The sequence below is a fragment of the Atractosteus spatula genome, chromosome 15, assembly GCF_055471065.1.
Source record: "Atractosteus spatula isolate fAtrSpa1 chromosome 15, fAtrSpa1.hap1, whole genome shotgun sequence".
Classification (NCBI taxonomy): Eukaryota; Metazoa; Chordata; class Actinopteri; order Semionotiformes; family Lepisosteidae; genus Atractosteus; species Atractosteus spatula.
In genome coordinates this window covers 4,940,185-4,957,344 of record NC_142720.1, presented here as the reverse complement: position 1 = coordinate 4,957,344, position 17,160 = coordinate 4,940,185, and the positions used below count along the sequence as shown (strand labels likewise).

At 44.5% G+C, this 17,160-nt stretch overlaps 2 protein-coding genes across 2 annotated transcripts; one reads left to right on the top strand and one right to left on the bottom strand.

Annotated features, from left to right (window-relative positions):
• Positions 1-359: 359 nt before the first annotated feature.
• pdcd2 (programmed cell death 2) lies at positions 360-4,924 on the bottom strand. The gene is made up of 6 exons (XM_088933568.1): positions 4,547-4,924; positions 3,260-3,499; positions 2,675-2,833; positions 2,276-2,385; positions 1,436-1,549; positions 360-1,156 (listed from the first exon to the last, which is right to left on the bottom strand). Exons 1-6 carry the CDS (start codon positions 4,860-4,862, stop codon positions 983-985), a joined length of 1,113 nt encoding a protein of 370 aa, XP_088789694.1. The 5' UTR covers positions 4,863-4,924; the 3' UTR covers positions 360-982.
• A 3,885-nt stretch (positions 4,925-8,809) lies between these two features.
• On the top strand, positions 8,810-16,740 carry rhoua (ras homolog family member Ua). Its single transcript, XM_088933570.1, has 3 exons — positions 8,810-9,470; positions 10,458-10,516; positions 13,726-16,740. Exons 1-3 carry the CDS (start codon positions 9,221-9,223, stop codon positions 14,176-14,178), a joined length of 762 nt encoding a protein of 253 aa, XP_088789696.1. The 5' UTR covers positions 8,810-9,220; the 3' UTR covers positions 14,179-16,740.
• Positions 16,741-17,160: the final 420 nt, after the last annotated feature.

Below are 17,160 nucleotides of genomic sequence, written 5' to 3'. Positions count from 1 at the left end.
GTTGTGTTCTTTCTGTAGTCTGCTGTGAACTTTGGAATGTACTCAGGATGGGATGATCTAGTAACTGTTTGTATACTGTCTGTAAACACAAACAGTGGTAAGCCCTCAGAAATGGTTTTTAATTAATTGTACAGTATGAATAACAACTTTCATTTCAAAGTGTAAAAACAGTATAACTGAAAAGAGGCCATTTAGTCTAGCTCAGTTGATTGCTGTTAACTTATCTTGAGGTATCTTTTAACATTGTGCAGGTTATACTTAAAACATTTGGTGAAATTATTGTATAGTGGGTTGTACTTTGGCAATGAAATTAATTTACAAATTCATTGGCAGTTAATTAGAATTAAACTTTTAGACAATTGAGACAAAAGACATTGTTTTAATTTTACACAGCTGCTCCTCAAAAACGTTTAATAGATTACACTAAAATGTTTTATGAATACAGTATATGGCTGAGCCGTAAATAGGTCAAGATTACATTATTTCTAAGTGTAAAGAATATTTACTTCTGATGAGATTCATATGTTGATGTATTCAGTTTGTCTTTTCTATTTTGCAATTCAGTTTACAGAGAAAAACAAGTTCAGCTCTAGAAAACAGAACTGAATGGTAAGATTCGTTCAAGGCTTAAACACTGTAGAAGAATTTCAAACTTGTATTGATATAAGCAGTTAAAATGTCAATTCTGAGTGCTTTTACTGAAGTTCAGCATAAAATACATTTATAGCATACAAAACACAGTTGGAGAAAGCTGCACAAGTAGACTTTCTGCAGATTTATTTTACTGAGCTTTTGTAATTCAATATTCATGTCATCCAGTATCAAGGGGCAAGAAGGGAGGTTTATCTGTTATAATCCTCACTTTATGAAGGGACTTCCCAAACTGGGTTTATTTACAATCATCAGTGAGTCACAGATACCAGGTAGTGCTCCAATAGTCATTGGGATTATTCCCTCCTGTTGTTGCTGCTCCATACATCAATCAGTCCTCAGTATTTCTGGGGTCTGCAGCAAAGTCCTGTTTCCAGATGAACTCCGCAGTATAGCTGTTGCCTTGCTCGCAGGTTTCTGTACAAGTATAGACAGCCAGGACTCCCCAGTCAATGCTGTCTTGCAGGGTGTCCACCTTCAGATGGTTGAGTAACTGGGGCATAACCTGAAAGGGCACACAAGCAGAAGGAATGCTGTTAATATTAGACCTTGGGTTACAAAAGATAATGGGTCACTTTTTGAGCTTTATTTGGTCTTCCTTTAGACAATGTTAACTAGGTTCTGGAAACTATAGAACGAGAGAAGTGATTTTTCATTTTAGGGACATAAAAATGGATATCTCATGTGCATATTTAAACCCTTTCAAAGTTTTTTTTTCTCCTTTTGAGTCATCTAGGCTTCTTATGTTTTATTTAACGGAAGTCTCTGAGGAAAATCCTTGCACCTGAAATTCAAAGACACGTCTGGCTCCACATGAGCAGTTTGGGATGTCCTTTTCCTGAGGACGATGTTCAGCAGAAACCCAGAGCGGAGTGCCCTTTCTGCAATACCGTAACACCTACAAGTTGAGAGAGAAAAAACCTTGTGCTTAAATTCATTTTTCACTGAAAGATAAGGAATAATAACCATGTTAGCCGTCAGCTGTTGGTTTTTGCTTGGGTTGGAAATACATGCTCTACATCCTTACAGCAAACGTTTTGACAACTTCAATACTCAGTGGATTGATTGTAAAAAGATAAAGCTGAAATTAGCTAACTTTAAAAGCAACACGAACAGCTGCCAGGCTTTGGGACTGAAACCCGGCTGATACAGGTCTTGGAGAAATGTTTCCCGCTTCCCCTTAAAAGACAGGCGGGAGTCTGTCTCATGTTAAAAGAAGTTTTTATTTCCTGCGCATGGGAGCAAAACACACAGATGCTCGGTCTGTTTTTCTCAAAGTAAACTAGAAGAGCCCTTAAAAAATTTTCTGTTATCCATCATGCTTCCTTGTGCTTACAAGATTGCCAGTGTTCCAAACTCATGCACATCTTCCAACTTCCCTATTTGCTAAAGATAACTTCTTTTAATACAATTGGTTACTTAGGTTCGTGGTACACATTCCTATATAACAGCATAGAATTACATAGTAACCCTTGTGTCCAGCATTCTTCCAAACCAGTTCTAAATGCCTGCTTTATAAAATATTGCATCTTCTGTAGGAAAAGTGTGTACAAAGTTCACAGAGACCCTCAACACCAGTGTGTGATAAAACCTGATGGACCTTAAGGTCTGTAAAAAGACCAACCTGATGAGGCTCATGTGCAGTCCTCTGTTTAAATTTCTGAAACAGTTTTTGATCTTCGGTTTCATGCATAGCCATGGTTTCTAGATCCTTCAGCTCAGGGGACTCCAAGCCTGCAGTAGAGATATTTGAAACGGTTAGCCTTGTAGGGCTTTTGGTTTTGTGCTCAGTGTGCTTTTACACCTGGTTCCCAACATCAGATCGACTTCAGCAGGTTACCATGAAGCCTCCAGAACCCTCATCTGTCACGTGTTCATCTACATGTTCTTTCTTTATGGTTTTTAAGTAAAACAGAAAATGAAAGCTCTATGGAACGGTCCCTCATGAAAGGGCACTAGATTACATTGCAAAATTGTAATGAACTGGAACTATGTAAACTTGAGGTGGTAGTGTTGTCCCGACCTTCACCGGGCAAATGGCTGTACGGCAGGTTCTGCTGCGATTCTTCCAGGGGTTTGCTGAGCTCTTCAGCATCTCTCACTGGCAGCTCCTCTGGCTCCGTCACCAGCTCAAATTCGGGGAAGAGAATACCGTGAACAGGGTTGGGCTCGCCGGACAGGGCTGAACGAAGAAAGAGGAGGTCATTTGAAAGAGCCTTCCCCTGACAGAAGAACAAGAATGCAGGTTTTCCCAATCCTGGAGGTTCTCACAACTACTGTTTTGTTTTTCTTTCCAGCCAAGCTTCATTACCTAATTGAAGCCTTAAACTAATAAGAACTAAGAACATTTACAAGTTCTTTCTACTTAAAAGTCAATATATTATGTACTTATATGTAAAAGGCAGGCTCCAACTCTTTTAAGTGCATGAAGACAATCAAGTAGTTCAAAATTAATCCTACTATTAAATCAATAAAGGGATCAACTGTGTAACAGATCTTGGGTGGAACAAAAACGAGAAGGAACCAGGACTGTAAGCCCCTGCTTCAATGGATGGTACTTGTACTGGCAAAGGAGCACAGCAGAACCTTGCTCCTTCTGTCTACCTACCGCCGCTGGAACACCTCTCCTTATGGCCTGCCTTCCAGTCTGCTGTCTGGTGGTGCCTGCTGCAGTAGTTGGCGCTGTGACAGCGGGAGCATGTCTTTGGGCCCAGGCAGCCACACACCCTGCACAGCTTCACCCCAGACCCCAGCACGAAGGCCTCGCTGGCACCTACTGTGGGCTCCTCCTCTTCAGGAGGGTCGTATGGGTAGAAGTCATTCCTTCTGGGTAACTGGCTCCTGTACACTGAAAATACCGATGCATAATCGTTTTACTGTGAAGGTTATGAGAACTATCTTTTAGTCTAACGTTGTATAGCCAGATGATTTTCCAAAACCATTTAGGGGGAAAAAGGGGAGACAGTGCCAGTCCTCTTCCAAACATTGACCAGCTAACTGGGCTTATCTTTCATGTTTTATTTTGTACTGAGGTCATTTCCTCTTTTATTTGCCTGCTCTCTCTTAAGGGCAAAACGTCTTTTTAGAATGTTCAGGCGGGAAGCTGCATCAGCGGGTCTCCGCTGCAAAGGAACAGGCGAAGGTTAATTCCGCACTGAAAGGCAGAAAAAAGAAACCACCGACTCAACTGTTGAGCCTCTTCAGGTCTTCGGGTGTGAGAGAGGAAAGCAGTGGGAATATAAAGGATACAGTTGGTGCGAATGGGCCCATAGGAGAGAGAGAGATAGAATTCACAGATAGGGGGATCTGGGATTTTTCTTTTTAAGGTTTATGATCAGCTCCTAAAGGGAATTTAGGGAGGGCTGATTTAAAAATGGACACTCACGCCTGTTGTGTGTTTCTGGCTGCTCTGGCAACCTATAGGCAACCCACTTTTAGAATTAAACTCTTGAGCCCTGTCCTTGTTCTTCTAGTCCAGAGGTTCCCTGGTGTGGAAACCAAAATGTTTCTACGTCTCTTTATGTTATTAACAGCTCTTCATATGGAAGAAGTTTTAAACTGACATTATTAAAGTGCTACTGGACCAGTTTAGCTCTTCTACACATGCTTCAGCTGTTTAAGATTTAAATAGACAGAGTGTGGACCTCGACGTCAAGAGTTTGGTCTGTTAAATAGCACTGGATAGCATCTATTGAACAGCACTGAAGTCAGAAAGTACTCGCACTCTTGTGTGGTCTCCAAGATGTTACGGTTAGTGTTAATTGAACAATATTGAAATAGAAACATGTAACCAAACCAGAATGGAGTTGATACATTATAAGGTTCACGAAACGTAATAATCAGTTTTCAGCAGCAGCCGGTCACTTGGAGCCAGTTAAGTGATCAAAGAGCGTACCTTTAAAACAGCGACTGTCATTGTGAGAATAGCAGGCTGGAGTTTTACAGCAAAAGAGGAAAATCGTTCTGTGAAAACTTCGGTCCTGCCCGACAACAGGCGCATAGACCTGCATTAGAAAGGCTGTAGGCAGCTGGCATTTCTCGCACGCCAGCTCGGACGGGCTGGGTAGGTCCGACTGGCTCAGCCACGCAGGTCTGCCACCCACTTTACTGGGGAACTGAGGGCTCTGGAGTTGCCAATACTCCGCTTCTTCCAAAAAGCCAAGTAAAACTCCGGTTTCTTCCCTGTGCTCATCAGGACTATTCTCCGCCATCCTGAAGGCAAATCTCCCGAAAAACACACAAACACACGCGTTCCGAATATCCGGCTCCTCGAAGTCCGTCCGACTCAACTGTCCCTCACCACAAACCTCCCCGACACAACTCGTTCCGCTGCGTTTCTCTGTTCCCTCCTATGTTTCCAGTAGGCACTAAAATCCAAAAAGATCTTTTCTTGTTTCCTATGATGTATTAGTTGCGTGATAATGTTACTTGATCCTATGTCGCAAGACTAAAACCTGAACATGTCAGGCACTTCCTCTGAGAAATACAAACACAAAATCTGACTTTTTCTGATGATACTCAGTGATAGAATTCATATGGCTTCATATCGCCAGCGCCCATATCACCCTGCAGCTCGCAACTGGCAGCCTCCTGAAGCTCAGTAAGCCTGCTCAGTAACTCGATGCGAGACTCCTGGGAAAAACTAAGGTTGCTGCTGGAAGAGGTGTTCGTGGGGCCAGCAGGGGCAACTCACCCTGAGGTCTGTGTGGGTCCTAATGCCCCAGTATAGTGACGGGGACACTATACTGTAAAAGGCTCCGTCCTTGGGATGAGACTTAAATTCGAGGTCCTGATTCTCTGTAGTCATTAAAAATCCTGAGGTGTTTCTCGAAAAGAGCATGGGTATCACCCCGGTGTCCTGGCCAAATTTCCCAAGAACTTTATCAATCATGGCCTCCTAATAACTCTCATCTCTGAACTGGCTTCATCATTCTGTTCTCCTCCCCACTAATAGCTGGTGTGTAGGGAGTGTACTGGTGCACTCTGCCGTCGCATCATCCAGGTGGGGCTGCACACTGGTGGTGGAGGGGATCTCCATTACCTGTAAAGCGCTTTGAGTGGAGTGTCCAGAAAAGCGCTATATAATCCTACTTAGTCTGACTTTTCCTCTTTCAGTTCTTTGCAACATATCCCTTTGCAACGGGTATCTTTGCTTAGATACCCCTCTCAGCTGACTTTAATCCCCTTTCCTCTGTAGAAGGAGCTCCTCAGCCGTCACGTCCTAAACACCACTTCAAGGTCCAGTTGTACAAATCTGATATCATTATCCCCACTTTTTAAACTCTCGTAATTCTCCCTGTAGTTCCTAATTCCTTTGGGTTTTTTTTAACAAACGCATCACGGTTTCTTTTTATTTTTCAGTATCAATCCACGCGCCATCGACAGTGACAGGGTATTGACAATAAAGTGGGAGAAACAAGTCAGTAACTGCACCTCGTATAGAACGGGAGCACAGACTTGGGATTCAAACACCCACAAAGCCCGGCGCCATCAGATCCACCTTTCAGAACCCAACATCTTGGATATTAACGATAACGTGCAAGGAGATTACTCGTGACCATGATCAGAAAGGAAAAAATAAAATAAAATTACAACTGTGGAGCAAACACTAACTTTCTTGCCTGTGAAACGTCTGTCGGGCTGGTAGGAAGGTAGGAAGGCTCAGGCGGTTACACCTCAGCAGAGCTGAGGGGGCTGTCAGTCCGCTGGAAATTTCAGCTGCCCTTTCCAATAGGAATTTAAGCTTCTCTCTGAAGACAGCTCATGCACAGTGCTTGGATATCCCTCTGAGGATATACAGTACGTCAGTCTCTTTAATGTTCAAACCAGTTCATAAAAACAAGGGAGTTTGTTAACACCATTACTCTTAATACTATACTATATATAACGGCCTTAACAAATAGGGAAAAATAGACGTTTCTCACTATTTTTTATTCAGCTTCAGGTGACAACCGATCTCCCTAAAATGGACCCTCCACAATAGGGGAACTGTGCTAATCTGACTTGTAGTTTCATTTATGGGACAGATACCCCTGTGGGGGGAAGCAGGAGCCCAAGTCACACCCTGCCCAGGTCCTGCCGGGCTAAATAATTCACGAAGACGTTTGATGAAGAGATCAAACCATCTGGCAGCCTGTAAGAGACTTCTCCAAACATTACAAGGCCATCCCTTCAGAGCTCAGTCTACTGCAGCAGCTTCACAACTTGTTGCAGACCAATTTGTAGAAAGCCAAAAAGGACATTACAAAAAAAAAACAACAAAAGTGCCAAGTGTTTTAATATTTGAGACCACCCGTCTCCTAATTCCTTTGTTATTAGGTCTCTCCTTTCTGTAAAAGTGTTGAGCCGCTCTGAACAGCATCCTCAGACACTAGAAACGTTACGGAAACCAGGAAGAGAAAACTGAACAACCCTTAACGTGTCTTACGACGTTGTAGTGTCGGTATCGTGATGTCTGCGCTGTGATTCTATTGGCCACTATCAACCACCAGGCGGCGCAATTGACTCAGGCCATGGACTCGGAGAGCCCCAGTGGTTTCCGGTTTTCATTACTGCCCAGATCTGAATCACTTGATTGGATCAACCGGTTGCTAAACTAGGAGACATACTTTACAGATCTGTGTTGACTGACCATTACGGGTGCCTAGCTCTCCAGAACCAGGGCCGAGGGCCGGTTATTTTCCTACCATCTCTTCCTTAGGAGCTTTTATTTTGAGGTCACTAATTTCAATTACATCATACAAATATCTCTTCTGAAATTAATAAATAAGAAGTGCATTTTCAGCTATTTAACTACAAATGCATTATACCAATCACAATCATCTTATTTTACATCTACCAGTACAAATGATACCACGATTCACTTCTAATCTAATATTTTTTAGATATTTATCTATTTCATGATACATAATCACAAAGCATTTTACAATATGGGAGGAAGAGGAGAGTCTATATCAAACAAGTCCTAGTTTAGACAGTTGAAGGTATCTCTCCTAACCCACTTAGATGTAGCAGAGAACCATAAATAACCAAATCAAATCGATAAATTCTAATTTAACCTGGGTTAAAACAAACACCACAGTAACACATTTGTAACCTGGTATGATAATCAAGACTGTCTGGGCTTATGATCCAAAACACTGTGTCTCAGTCAGTGCTTAGAAACAACATGAGGATTATGATTCAGGCAACAAGAAGACTTTAGGTGCCTCTGTGGAAGGCTGGAAGCAGAGGTGCTCACAGCGCTGTGCTGTCGTGTGAGAAGCATGTGGCAAAGTCTCCAAGGTGTGAAGTAACAAGCTGTACATTTGGTGCTCGCTTGGTGACTCAGATTGCACTCCACTCGGTGACCGTCGGACTGCGACGCTCCACTGTGGTTTTTCACGTGCTGGAGTGAAACTCCCTGTGCCGATCGATCTCTTTCTGAGAGCTGTAAATGAACGTGTCCCACAAGACTGGGTGGCAAGCTAGCTTCTGGGTAGCCCACTGCAGGCAGGCAATGACTGAGCTGTTGCGAAAACAAGAAAGGATGATGTTTCTTTTGTAAGAGTTCTCCTGGACACTTGGAATTCATCGGTATCTGTACTTGATGACCAAGGCCTTGTGGACACACTCCTCCTTGCACTTGACCACTAGTCCTGGCTGTGCATGACTCATCCCCTGAACTGGACAACCAAGCAGTAAGAAGCAGACTAGCCAGTGCCATGAAAGTGTCCTGCTGCTGCTTCAATCAATGTCCCATTGACAGGCGATTTGTCCTCTTCTGCAGAGTGAGATCAGCGGAGATCTGCAGACTGACAACGCCTCTGTACCTGTTGGAGTTGCGTGGTGTGTTTTATCACGTGAGTGGCTCTTTCTGGGGTGGGTCTGTATAGCTGAGTATGCATATACGATTCGTTTGAAATGCAAGTTAATCTTTCACTGACACTTTGGTCTTCTAGACCAAAAGAACCGACGGTCTATTTAGAAGCCGTGCGATTTACCCCCCCCCCCCCCCAAAAAAAAAAAACTTTGTAGAAGAGTGGTAGTTTGAACGATTTGCAATACGTCCAATGAACAGACTTGCACTGCTCACAGCGAAGCGGCCGCTCGACGATTGGTCGGTCAGTCAAGTCTTTTCCACCCCCCCGAAACCCCCTCCCCCGATGATGATGATGTCATGCAACTGTAGGGTAGCTCGGTGAGGCTGGAGTTGGGGAATAGAGACTTGAAAGGTTGCACCGAGGCGGGAGGGGAAGAGACACGGAGAGCGACACTGCAGCCAGACGCGATCTCACCGGAGGAATTGCTTCGTGGTCCCCGAAAAAGCATATTCTGCCGTGGACGTTTAGGGATTGATTTTTTCTGTTGTTGTTGTTGTTGTTGCTTTGAATGGTTTGCGGTCACAAACAGCTGCTGGGTGTGTTGTGAGAATCATTTCCCAGCCAGACCGAACCGTTCAGGGAGAGAGGGACCGGGCACTCGGCTCCCCCAAATGACACCCCCGCGGATATCTGGACACGGGAGCCGCTCGGGACTGGGGGATCTGGTGTAGGGACAGTCGGGTCCGCCCCGCCGGTGCCACGCCGCGATGCCGCCGCAGGGAGCGGCGGAGTACAAGCCGGTGGCGGCGGCGGAGGCGCCCCCGGTCCCTCCCCGCAGGTGGCGGGGCAAAGAGCAGCCGGCGAGGTGCAGGTCCCGCTGGGGTCCGGGCGCCGAGCGCAAGGTGAAGTGCGTCCTTGTCGGGGACGGCGCGGTGGGTAAGACCAGCCTGGTCGTCAGCTACACCACGAACGGGTATCCAACGGAATACATCCCTACGGCGTTTGACAACTTTTCAGGTAAATGCCTCCGTGCCGCCAGGCTTTTGTAACGGTACCTTCCGGGACCACTTTGGCTTCTCGGGGGAGAGCAGCGTTTTCGCTCCGATTCAAGAAAAGAAGAAAAAAAACTTCTGTTTTTTTTAAGCTCTGTTCCAGTGATCACCACCGCGGTGAATTGTGCTTTTATAGAATAAGGAATACGGACTTTTTTGTTTAAATTGGCAATAGAGGCTTGTTGGATAGAGAGACCGGGCTGGACGTTAATTTCATGAGACAGCGACAATAAATATTGAAGTCCTACGAGATGAACGGCAGTTAAAAAGCTACCCCTGCGCGTACAGCATTTCATTTAAATTCAAGACTGACCCTGTCCATCTGGTGTGGGATCCGTTATTGCGTAAGATGTCTCCAGAGAAATAAGTGGCTTCACAGATCCCCAGCTATTCAGTAACAAACCTAATCTTTTCGCTGCTTAACTATAACCGCGTTTATTATAATCAAGACGGGCCGATCAACGATAGCTCTCTCCCACTGGTTCATACTGTAGATAATACCCTTTATGATTTTTTTTAGAAAAACTTGTCCGTTTGTAAAACCTTTTTAAGTAATTTAAAGAAGTGGCTAAGAATGTGTTTCTTTTGATTTGTTTTAACTGGAAAAAAAATCCGAATCGTGCGTCATTTCGAGCTCATGAGTCTTTAAAGCATTTGAATCAGTTAAGTTAAACCCCTAAATGAAGGCAATAATAATAATTCATGTTGTTATTATAATCAAATACACGCATTACACAGACCAGTTCTAAGTGGAACATTTCTTACGTTTAACACAGAATTGGGATAAAAAAAAACGCTTTCAGCTCTGGGGAGGTCGCATGTGCGCGAGTCCCCAGGGTCAATAAAAGAGATTTTAATTAGAGTGATGAATGGAACTGGGGACAAATCTGTGATATTACTCCTGGAAAATGTTCTCTCTCACCCTGTGATTTTCCTGTTTTCCTCCCTGCAGCGGTCGTGGCTGTCGATGGCAAACCAGTGAAACTGCAGCTCTGTGACACCGCAGGCCAGGTCAGTGAGACGATTTCAGCTGCTCTCTTTCTGCTAACTGTGGATTCAGCCCTTTTCAGAGAACAACCTGATTTCAGCTAATCCCTGAAATTGTATTTCAGCTTTCAAAAATGCAAATAGGGACTGCACAGGTAATGTTGCACAAATCTGCCTGATCCACATTTCCGTATCACTTAGTATAGCAGCTGTGGGAAACAAATCTGAAGTGTCCTTTAAGATCTTTTCAAAACGCGTAGATACAAGGGCTTGTTTAATGAAAAATGGTACTGCACTCCTCCTCACCCTGACTAAATCAACATTTCAGTCTCCAGAGCTTCCAGCAGGTCGGGAAGTCTGGTGTGGGTCACACCTGTTTCACATGGGGAACCACTGCACATGAAATTCTTATCCAGTGCTCAAAAGAATGTCGGCTTCTAAAGATGGTAACGGGAATATATTAAGAGCTAGTCTGGGTCTAGATAGAATATATATTTTCATGTCACTTCTCATGGCAGCATAATGTACAGTTGCTGGAACGAGTGGAGGAAGAGGGATGTTCCTGAAAAGTTGTCATCCCAAGTAATTGTGTAGGTGGGGCCTCTTCATCCGTTTAGCACAGCAGGGCTCTGCAATAACGGTTTAATTTAGCAAATACAGTCCCACATGGGCAGCGCAGTGCTAAATTGCTGTTAACCATGCTAATTAACGTCCTTGGTGTTCGTTAATGAGATGTAAAAAGACAGCTTCCCTGCTTGAGTCTGCGTTGTATCCTGTTAATGCAGTGGAACTGGCTTGTGCCGAGTGTGAGCTGTAGGAGGGGACCGGCCTGTTTAATAGCTCAGCATTTCACCTACAGGAACCCTTTGTTTGGGGATCAGGGGCTTTCCTCTTCCCTCCCAAGGTGTTCAATGTCATTCACATGGAGGTGCCGTTTAGTAACGTTATGAGACGACGGGATCCAAAATAAGAGAGATAAGATCACTTTATTGGCCATGTACAATTTCTTGCATTAGGAATTTGTCTTTTCTCATACCCCAACTTGCTCTCCATGAGACACACAGACAGGGAGAGAGAAGCTGGGGGTCAGAGCGCAGGGTCAGCCATTTATACGGCGCCCCTGGAGCAGCTGGGGTGAAGGGCCTTGCTCAGGGGTTCAACGGAGTAGGATTCCTCTGCCGGCCGCGGGATACGAACCGGCAACCTTCCAGCCACAGGCGCAGATCCTGAGCCACAGAGCCACCGCTCCGCCATAAAAATGGAGCAACAAATGGAAGCTAAGAGCAGGTCCATGTAGGATGCAGGAGCCTCCTCTTTCGACAAGGAGCAGAGATCACCTGGGACAAACCAGGAGTCCACATTGCTGGATTTGTTTTTTCTTCGGGAAATAGCTAGATACGATTCTTTGATCAGCATGCAACCAGCCACTAAGTGAGGAAAATGAATTAGTCTGATTTGCAATGAAAGCGTCTAAAAATTAGAAATGAAATGTTTATTAGTGTACCAGTTGCTGTTTGCACTCTTAACAGCCTGCTTCTCCAGTTTGCTGCTTTAGTCCACTTATTTCTCTGTCTTTTCAACTTCTCAGGCTTAAGTGCTTCAGAAAAGCACCCGTTTGCTGCTATTGCATTGCCCACACTGTCATTTGTTGGTCAAGCCATTAAAGTTATTTGAATGTAGATTTGAGGGGACAATCTAGTTCATGTGGTCGCTCACAGGATCCCAGAATATCATCCAGCCATTTCTTGAGAGCAACCAGGTAATTTGCTTCAACAGCATGGCTGGGTAGTGATTCGGGTGTAGTTAAGCATTTGTTCGCCACATACAAGAGCTTCTTCTCTGCACCAAACAATGCAGATTTTGCATTGTTTCCAGAAGCACAGAGTTTGTGCCGGACCTGCAGTGGTTGAGAATTTGGGTTCCATGTTGAATTCTCCAGCCTTTGGGCACGGACACCAGGACTTCTATGGAAGTTGCAAGTTTAAAATCAGACTGGCCCCACGCTCAGCAGTACACAACCCTGGGGTAAGATCAGGGTAAGCTCGCTGATCTCTGACCCCCCGCAAAGTGATGTTTAATTGTACCTTAGAGGAACTGCTGTCAGTGAGCCGCAGGAGATAATGACGAGCTTCTTTATTTTTTAAATTCTCGGTTTAATAATCGACCTTATTATATGGCCTATTATTATATATAGCCACTTAAAAAGCAATCATCACAAACTAATTCACAGTACAAATAAGCAAATAAACAAGCACTGTGGTGTAGAAACATTAATTTAAAAATCATGTTTTAATTATGAATTTCGTGAGCATAGCTGATTAAGTTAAGTGATTGCTCTTTATTGACCCATTAATATTTATGAAAATGTCATATTTTCCTCTCTCACTCCAGTTTCCGCTACATTATTTTAACACTTAAGGGTGGGCTGTAACAGAGAAGGCCAATTCAGACTGGAGTACTGTACGCTTTAGTAGAATTTGTACTGGTACGGTGCTTTTTGAGAAAGTGCCCAGAATTTCAGGCTCTCTCTCATTTCCCTGCAGAACTCCTGGGCATCTCTGTCTCATCTGATACCGGTTTGATGTTTATAAGGCACATTCTCTTGCATTGCATGTAGTCCTCTGCAGTTGTTTTGCACTATAGGAAATAATAAACGGAAAAAAACGCACACAGATTCCGGAGTTAAAAAAACAATTCGGAGTTATCAGGAAGTTGGAGAAAGCTGATACAGGACTGTATTTACATAGCTTGACCTCTGTAGCCATGGTGATGGCTAGAGCTGCATTAGAGAGGGGTGGGTGTGCTGTCGAAAGTGTCAAAATACAGCTGGAAAATCGCGTGAATCACCTATTCAAAGCAAAGGGAAGTCTATATAATGAGATAAAAATTCCATACTAAAGGGAAAACTGCTATAGCAGTTCGAAGCTCATACCTGTAAGTCTTATTATAGCTTTTTTGATTTTAGATTCCAAATATAAGTGATGTCATTTAGACGAGAACGGACACAGCTAAGACAAAAGTTTTTCCTTAATTTTTCAAATCCTGCTCTCCTTCCGATCGTTTGAAGTGTGTGATGCCTTGAGGGCTGCAGCAGGAGAGGTGAATTCCGGTTTCGTGTCGGCCGTTTCGGAGCCTGTGTCTCCCAGGGGTTCCAGGGGGCGTCCTCCTGTGTTCTTCCCGGGCTGTTTGTCACCGGTTGCACGTTGTGTGTGTGTGTGTGTGTTCCTCTGCAGGACGAATTCGACAAGCTCCGGCCCCTGTGCTACACCAACGCCGACGTCTTCCTGCTGTGCTTCAGCGTCGTCAGCCCCTCGTCCTTCCAGAACGTGACGGAGAAGTGGGTGCCGGAGATCCGCTGCCACTGCCCGAGGGCGCCGCTGCTGCTGGTGGGCACGCAGTGCGACCTGCGCGAGGACGTCAAGGTGCTCATCGAGCTGGCCAAGTACCGGGAGAAGCCCGTGGACGAGGAGGCGGCCCGCACCTGCGCCCAGGAGATCAAGGCCGTGTGCTACATGGAGTGCTCGGCCCTGACGCAGAAAAACCTCAAGGAGGTGTTCGACGCCGCCATCGTGGCCAGCATCCAGCACGCCGCCAGCCAGCAGCAGAAGAGGATAAAAAAGCGAACTCCCGACAAGATGAAGAAGCTCTCGAAGTCCTGGTGGAAGAAGTACTGCTGTTTCGTATAGCGCCCGGAGACAGGGGCTTGCGGCGCAAGGGCGTGTCGGGGCTGCATTAGCTCAGACTGCGGACAGGGTGGCGGCCTGGCCAGAGGTCCCGCTGTGAGAACGGCAGCCCCTGCGCAGACGAGGGACAGTACCCGGCGTTTCTCTTCACATCGCGGTCCTGGGGGAGCTGTTGGAGTAACTGCTGCCAGCTGTTTCCTTCTTGATCAGAGAGCCTAACCAGCCACCTGATTGCTGCCTGTTTTAAGTTTATTAGACCCTCAAGCACAAAGCCAACCCCCCCTGAGGTTTCTGTGCTGCGTGGAGAGAAACAAAAAAGAAGCTGGGTCTGAAGAACATTGCTGAACTTTGTTTTCGGCCCACTGTTGCAACACTTCTTTTAAATCCATTGGGGGGGGGGAGGGGGGGTGGGAGCCTGAAATTTGCTGCTTTAAAAAAAAAGGATTAGTAGGTCTAGCCTGTTACTCTGCAGAACAGGTTAATCTCCTCGCCCATTTCAAGTAGTGCCTGTTGTAAACCGCAGTGCAAGGCTGTTTTCCAGTCCATAAAAGTAAAACAAATGCACTGCAAACAGTGTTTCATTTCATATTGTTTGAACATGATTAAGTTATAAGAGTGGAGGCCGCTTGGCCCATCTAGTTTGTTTGGTTGCTAGCAGGACCAAGGATCTCATCCAGCTGTTTCCTGAAAGAAGCCAGAGTCTAGTTTTATTTGGCTGAAGTTTTTAAACAAGTTAGCGTGAAGACGGCTCGGCTTTTTAACCACTACGTTTAGTTTGCATCCTTGTCAGACATTTCAGCAAGGGCGCCCAACATCTTGCAGTCTTTTTTTTATGCTTGTGAATTGTCATCTTAACTGGACGAATCGAACTGCTTCTCAGGTATCAGAGGTCACAGACACTTGGCGCTTATTTGTAATGGTTATTTGCCCTCAATCACTACTAGGCAAACTACCTAGAACACCTTTGTCAGAGTTATCTTGCAATTCTGCTGGGACAGAGGCTGTAAATAGTGAAGGCGTATGTGTGGCTACTGTGTTCTGTCCAGTGGCTGAAGGCAAAGTGGAAAAATCTCTGAACCTTTTTTCATTCCCCCTTTAAACCTGCCTTGAAACTGATGCAGTACTGGGAATAAATTGACAATTATTAACCAGAATAGACTGCTGACCATTGTTTTCCAGCACTTGCTGCTGGCAGGTGTTGGCGAGATTTTGACAAGCATGAAAACTACCTTTCGCTGGTAAATTGCGGGGGTCCAGTCTCGGTACGGGAGCAGCAGTATGTCAGCTCTGTTTGACGCTGAAGCACCTGCTCTTTTAAACTGGTCTGGTTAAGCTGGTGACCAGCTGGTTTTGCTCATTAAGAGCCGAGTTGGAATGAAAGCCTGCAGACACTCCAGGACCGAGGTTGGACACCCCTGTAGTAGGTAAATATCACTATTAAAAAAAAAAACTGGAAACCCCTTGATTGCAGCATTGAGGAAGACGATGCTTTCTGTCATTTTATTTTGTATTTCGACAAAGGTTTTCTCATCCCTGGAGAACGGCCCTGCTTATCTACCATGTTTGTTTTTCAAAAGTGCAGAAATGGCCTTTTCAAAGCATTCGCCTTTCTTCAAATGCCTCTTAACTGTTTAGGTTAGTGGAAACTTATAAGCTCATAGTGATAAGTTATTTATCAGTTAATGTTTCTATATTAATGATTAGATGTATATAATGAGGGCCAGATGTTAATCCAAAGAACTTACTTGTTTTCATATCACTTACCAGTCACATAACTGGCAGAGGGGTGAATCTTGGTAATATTTCCAAACAGGTTCCAGTTCATTCTAATGAATGAGATGCGACTCCAGAAAGTAATACTTCTTTTCTGAATGTATTTCATTTCCAGGTGTAATCCATTGTAGCTGTGCTCTACCGTTTCAGCTGGTGGAAAATAAATGGTCAATTCTTTAGGGTGTGGTTATGTTTTCACACCTCACAACCTAATTAAAGAGGTTCGTAAAGGCTGACAATGGGGGAAATGCCCCCTCAGACTGTTCTGGAGTTTGTCTGCAAATGAGCTGCAGTGACTAGGAGAAAAATCCTTAAAACTGTTTGCCGATTAAGCTGTAGTGACCCAGTTGTGAAAGTAGATGGCTTGTGGTGTTGGTATAGTTTAATTAGCATTTCTGGCAGATACACAATGCCTTTAGGTACCCCGACTTGCCAAGTGTGGGTATATGTGCACAAAACTCTCCTTGACACAGGAGGAAAAACAATCCCGAAACAAAGTTTAAAAGTGTGCGTTCGTTGCAGCTGAGAGAAAATGATTGTGGAAATGTTAATTTACTTTTACTCAAATAATTTCAGTTTTTTTCCACCATATACTGTAGCAGACAAGCCTGTCATTTCTAGAACTGGGTTTGTGTGTTTTGAGGCTCAAATTATAACAGTGAAACATAAAATCAGTACATTTAGAATTTTTTGAACTCCACACCTAATGTCTATACAGTATATAAAAAAAGAGGCTGGAGTTATCCAGCTCCTGTTTGCAAAGGAACCTGCAGCTTAATAAAACCGGAAATGAATCAGGTGGTTGTCTTTTGCCGCTGCATGCTTAGATCTACTTAATTGTATCGCATTCTTGTCATTTGTACATGGTCTGCTATAGGAATGTCTACACAGGGAAAAACTGTAGAAATGAGGTCTGACATGGATATCCATAGGTGACAGTTTGGTAGCAAACATTCATATGATGTACAATGCTACCTGTGGATATTGGGAGGACTGTACAAGCTTAACTGGAGAATGGACAATATTTTCTCCAAGCTATCTTACATGTGTCTGTGGTAACAAGCAGCCGTATGGAGGACTGGGTTAGATTCTGTGTAAATGGGTCTGCAGGTTGTCACTGTGAATCAGGATCAAATGAACAGCTACAGGGGAACTCGGAAAGCGGCTAGAACTGACATGGCTCTTGCTGAGCATATCACAGACACCTGAGTT

Coding starts and splice junctions, on each gene's coding strand:
- pdcd2 (XM_088933568.1), bottom strand. CDS start 4,862: ATGGCGGAGAATAGTCCTGATGAGCACAGGGAAGAAACCGGAGTTTTA. Junction 3,500..4,546: donor TGACAGTCGCTGTTTTAAAG/GTACGCTCTTTG, acceptor CGGTATTTTCAG/TGTACAGGAGCCAGTTACCC. Junction 2,386..2,674: donor CAGCCATTTGCCCGGTGAAG/GTCGGGACAACA, acceptor TCTCTACTGCAG/GCTTGGAGTCCCCTGAGCTG.
- rhoua (XM_088933570.1), top strand. CDS start 9,221: ATGCCGCCGCAGGGAGCGGCGGAGTACAAGCCGGTGGCGGCGGCGGAG. Junction 9,471..10,457: donor GGCGTTTGACAACTTTTCAG/GTAAATGCCTCC, acceptor TCCTCCCTGCAG/CGGTCGTGGCTGTCGATGGC. Junction 10,517..13,725: donor TCTGTGACACCGCAGGCCAG/GTCAGTGAGACG, acceptor GTTCCTCTGCAG/GACGAATTCGACAAGCTCCG.